This window comes from Parus major, chromosome 9 (genome assembly GCF_001522545.3).
Source record: "Parus major isolate Abel chromosome 9, Parus_major1.1, whole genome shotgun sequence".
NCBI lineage: Eukaryota > Metazoa > Chordata > Aves > Passeriformes > Paridae > Parus > Parus major.
Window position 1 is genome coordinate 22392670 of NC_031778.1, and position 5428 is coordinate 22398097.

Genomic DNA, 5428 nt, shown 5'->3' on the forward strand with positions numbered 1-5428 from the left:
GGGTGAGGGATGATGAAGCAACACTCAGGATCTGCCAGCAGACATAAATGCATCACATTTGGTAATTCACAACATAAATTTGCATAATTTAATTAAAAGAAATTCACAAGTGTATTCTTAGCAAAAAGAGAAGAATTGCTGTGTCTGGACCCAAATATAGAGCTGAGGCAAGAATGCTGTCAACAAGTGGCACTGCCTTGTCTTGTATCATCTGTCAGTCCTTGAAACATTGCAATAATAACAACAGAATATTTCCATTACGTTCCCCATACTATTATTATCCAATATTATCCGATTCTGACAGAAAACCCTTTGAAATCCTGTGTACAAATGTGATATAATAGCTGATATCGCAATAATTCCCTTCACTGAAATATTATTTTGCATTTTTGCTCCCCTTTTATGCCCCAAGGACAGTGCATGTCATTAATGCAGAGGTTTCCTCTTGTTCTGAGGGTCTCTTGTTCCTATTACTCCTTTCACTGAAATGTCCTCAGGAAAAGGAGGTTGCTTTAACATGAGGTGATAGAAGATGACAGGGAACAAGTGAGGAATTTTTATGTTCTCGTTGTTACGAGTTCAAGTAGGGTTCAGGTAGGCAACGTAGAATTCTGTCAGGTAGAAGCCAAAGAGGATAATCAAAACAATTAATTTTGCAGAAATGATGATTTTTCAGCATCGAGTGATCAGGATTTCTCACAGATGTGCTTGGTAACCCCTTCTTAATTCCTGACCCACCCCTAGCCCAAGCCTTGCCACCCACTGAGGGATTTTAAAGCCTTTAAAGGCCAGATCCAAATGCGTCCTGGATCTGAACCAGCCTGTTCCCATCACAGCCTGGGTAGGACAAGTTCCCTGAGGCAGGTAAATAGATGAAAAATATATATCTTTACTGTTAGATCATTCACATTTTCCTCAAGCAATCATATCAGATATTTTTTAAAAATTATTATGGTTGTGGGGTAGGGAAATAATAAGGAAAAAATAAGGTTCTCACAGTTACATGAGTAGCAGCCATATATAAAATATATAAAATATGGCCTTGATACCTCTAGAGTAATTTGTATGATTTTGGAAAGTTTCTCAATGTCTTCTCCTGCAGTTTCAATTCATAAATCCATCAACAAAGACACAAGTCAGGACCTGTAGTTTTATGTCCAGCTTTATAACCAGCACTGGATGAGCAGAGCTGGGCTCTCAGTCCCAAGCCACAATTCCTACATGGATTTTAACCCAATTTCCAGGGCTCTGAGCACACCCAGCCCAGGCCAGGACAAGCTGGGAGCACTCAACATTCCCCATTTCCTTCTGAAACCAGAAGGGTTTCTGCTGAGAGAATCACACCGGAGGGACAGTAAACACAAAGTGACTTCTAAGTAGCTTTTAGAGCAATCATATGTTAATTATAAAAGCATCTGTGTTAGGCTTTACCTCCTCAACACAACCTTTAATGCATCTAAAGCCCTTCCTATTTATATGAGCCCGTTTCCTCTTGATTGTAGAACGCTGCAGGCAGCCAAACTTTCCATTTACCCTTCCATTACTATTTTAGTGTGCCTAATACATATTTTTCTATTTTATTTGATATTACTGCATCATATATCATCTATGAAGAAATCAAGCTTGGTCATATAAATACATTACATTTTAAAACCACCCTAAAAAGATTTTTTTTTTATATGGAGGCAGAGAAATGTTGAACTTCTTGACCAATGAGCAACAAAAATTATTGTGTTTGCTGTGATCCTCCAACCAGTATCTGGATTCTGCAGAGATAAATACTCAGGGTGGTAAGAGCATTAAAAAATTGAATAAATAGAAAATCCACCATCAGAATTAAATTAAATTTCCACAGAGTTGGATACATGAAGAAGTGTGAATTAATCACAAGTAACCTCACCAATACTACCACATCTCCCTACAAAGACTTTACTCATTGCACCTATGAAAAATAAGTTTCTGTACCTAAACCATCTGACTTTTTCCAACATTTCCATGTCATTGAAAAGATAACAGCCCTTAGAATAATTAATTTCCCAGAGAGCTCTGCTGACTTCTGAAGGAACTAAAAAAAAAGAAAAGAAAGGATTTTGTAGTCCTTAAAAACACATGTGAAAATGAATATATTGCTGTCACTAACAAAACTTTGATGTCCAGAGAGTGTGATTAAAGAATATTCAATATAGATATTATTTGTTTCCTCTTATCTGGACATTTGTGAAGAAACTCTCACCATGAGAATCTACAGCATAAACCTGTGGTATTTATCATACTATTGAACACAGAAACTTGCAGGTACCTGCAATCATGAGCTGTTGAGGATGGAAAAATTAATTCTAACTTGTCATCTCTTGTTAATTATCAGCTATACGGCCTTTATCCCAATCCTAGGTGTATTTTTATGTGTTAACATTAAGATTAGCACTTCACTGGCACATCCAGCAGTTCAAATGATGGGTTGGTGATAAATTTAACTTTGCTGTAACACCATAAAGTAAGGGATAGATGGAATGAGAGGAAATTCCAGCTGATTGCGCCAGCTTGTTGAAGAGTCAAAAAAACCCCAAAAACCAAACCTTTTTTTAAACTTTGATCTGTTGAAGTGGAACTTTTCAGAGCACTGATTCATTACCTACAGGATCTCCCCTTTTCTCCTTGTCAGTCTCACTGGGCTTGGCACGGGGCTAACGGGAATTAAGGTAAAGTTTGTGCTTGTCCCAGTGGCTCATAGAAAATTCCCTGTTTTCACTCCTAGCTGGCTCCGTGGCTCTGCAGGCACCCAGTGCTCTGAGCTGTAATTATTGGTCAGCTTGGACTCTCTAATCTTTCTCTTTTCTGCCTCCAGCTGTCAGCTCATCTAAGTCACGGGTGGTTGCCTCCCAGAGATTGATGATGTTGGTGATAATGGGATGCATTGACTTGTGACTTCAATTTGGATCTTATCACTGGGGGGGAAAAAGCAAACAAATGGGAATCCAAGTTCTTATTTCAGTGTTTTCCGTCCCCCTTTTGTCTTTTAGATTCATAATGGTGGCTCCTCTGAATTTTTTGATGTCTTCTTTCTCTGGCTGGCTCACTTGTTCACCGTTATCTTTAAAAAGGACTGAAAAGCCCCATAATTTACACCCCAGAACGGTGACTTTTAATTCAAGATGTGTCTATGGTAGAGATATCCCAGTGTCTTCAGGCAGACTTTAAACACCTCTACACCTGAATAATTAAAAAAGAGTGGTTTTTGAGTTTCCTTTTTAATTCATAATTGGAGGTTTTGCCTAAATAAATAAAACTGGACACTCAAGATCAAGAATAAAATGAGAAACACAGTTCAGGCAGTTTTCTCCAAATAATACTGCTACTGCTTCATACACTAAATTACCAATCCATTTGACTTAATGCGAAAAATTTGGCTTTGCCTGAGACCCTGACTACATCTTTAAATTAAATATGTGCAGAGGAGAGTTCTTAGAGTCAGGAAAGCAGAATGTTGTGCATCTTTTGTCCCCACGTTTCTGAGTTCTCTCTGCATAGTTTAGCAATGAAAATGAGATTTTATTGTTACCAGCACTTCCAAATCATCTCTGAGTTAATGGCAGTCGTGGTCTGCAGAAAAAAAATAAATTTAAAAGTGTCTGAACTTTCCTTTGATCTCTGTTGTAACCAAGCTTATTTACAACTTTGAGCTGAGGGAGAAGGATGTGGTTAATTTATTGACATTTTCTCCCATATTTGTTCTTCACACTTTGCTTTTTGACTGCGTGTAAAAGTACAGGACTTCCCGGAGAAAAAGTATCTCAGTTTTATTTCTGGTCTCACTGGAACCAAGAAGTAAATCTCATTTCAAAGTCTCATTAAATTGCCATCTGGATTTCCAGACCAAAAAGGTTTGGAAACGTTGAGCTAAACTGCAGATAAGCGACCAAATTACTGGATGCTTCTCCAAGCTAAATCTCGGAATCAGTGAACTCTCTCTCCCGGATATTTTCTCTAGCGAGGTGTAAAACACAGAAGTATTTCATTTTCACATCACCAGCTATGCTTGCAGTGCTGGCAGGTCATAAAAAAGGGGGAAGGGGTGTATTTATGGAGGGAGAGGGCTGAGGATCTGCTGCAGCACAGGAACATAAAAGCCAAAGGAGCAGAAAGGAACCACGGAGCTGTCGCCCCAGGAACACCACCACCAGGTTTTTCTGGGAGTGAGCTGTGTGGGACACCACCAGAGCTGGCTCCAGAACCAATAAAACATTCACAGATCATCAATGGCTTCTGAACTTTATCCTAAAGTCTACAGCTGGAACAAAATGATGAGCATCAGTGACCGAGACAGCCCACACCTGGTTTTTGGTGGTGTCTGGGATGTTCCTGCAAGGCCAATGCCTTTCTCTGTGTGTTAATCACCTCTTGGGGCTGCAGGAAGGGATCCCTGCCCAAAAAATACTCTGGAATCCAGTGAAAAGCAGGATTTTTATGGCTCTTCTCATCTTCACCCTCTGCTCCCATGCTTATAACAAATTTGGCAATAAATATTTCCTTGGGACTCAGGATTATTTGGAAAATGCTTTAAAGGTGGGGATGGAAAAGAGAAGATGGTTTCATGTTGACACAGTGCACATCTGACAGTTTCCTACTCCAAACCTGTGCCCTTTGTGCTGTGAACTTGGGGATTTATTCCATGGGATGTCGAGATCCTGGACATCCATTGAAATCCATTGAAAGGATGGAAATCCTCTTGTTGCCTTAAACAAAGCTCTGATTTCACCTTATCTGCACAAACATCTCTCTCATTTTGCATTATTTAGTCTTCAGGGTGTGTGGGTTTCCATGTAGGGTGTATTGAACCAAAGGAATATTTTGAGGATAAAAAAAGAAAAAAAAAGCTTTAAAATTATGTATTTTGATGGACAGAAAAATTATCCAAAATGTATATTAAAAATATATTTTTTTTTTAAAAAAATCTAAAGTATATTTATTACCCTGCCAGAATGATATCTTTGCCCTCCTTCCTTTCTCATGTAGACAAAATGCTAATCACTGAATTCTCAGTCATTCCAGGTTTGAGAAAAGAAACAAAAGACCATCCCATAATGTATTTGGAGCAGATGACATTGATAATCAAAATTATTTTTCAATTAGCATACAAAGAGATTCAAATTTAGATTAATGTAACCCATTTCATGTTTTACAGGAAATATTGATGAAGCAGAACGAGAGTGGAAAGCAGGATTCCATCGCTGGAACAATTACATGTCAGACTGGAAAAATCAATTTAATGATTACACCAGCAAGAAGGAGCTGTGCAGTCTCTAATTAATATGTTTACTCTTTCCAGTTTGTCCCTAGAACTGTTCATCAGGCAAAAACCCAGGTAGCTTCCCAACGTGTCGAGCATTAAATGTGTTATGCAGATTAAAAGGAAATGTTATAGATACAA

General features: G+C 38.5%; 1 protein-coding gene across 3 annotated transcripts in view; it reads left to right on the forward strand.

Annotated features, from left to right (window-relative positions):
* The window catches only part of BCHE (butyrylcholinesterase), a 45398-nt gene extending 39970 nt beyond the window's left edge, over nt 1-5428 (forward strand). For all 3 annotated transcript variants that reach the window (XM_015638267.2, XM_015638268.1, XM_015638266.1), the window contains exon 4: nt 5183-5428. In XM_015638267.2, coding sequence (XP_015493753.1) covers nt 5183-5304 — 122 coding nt within the window. In that variant the 3' untranslated portion in view covers nt 5305-5428. The remainder of the gene's footprint in view (nt 1-5182) is intronic.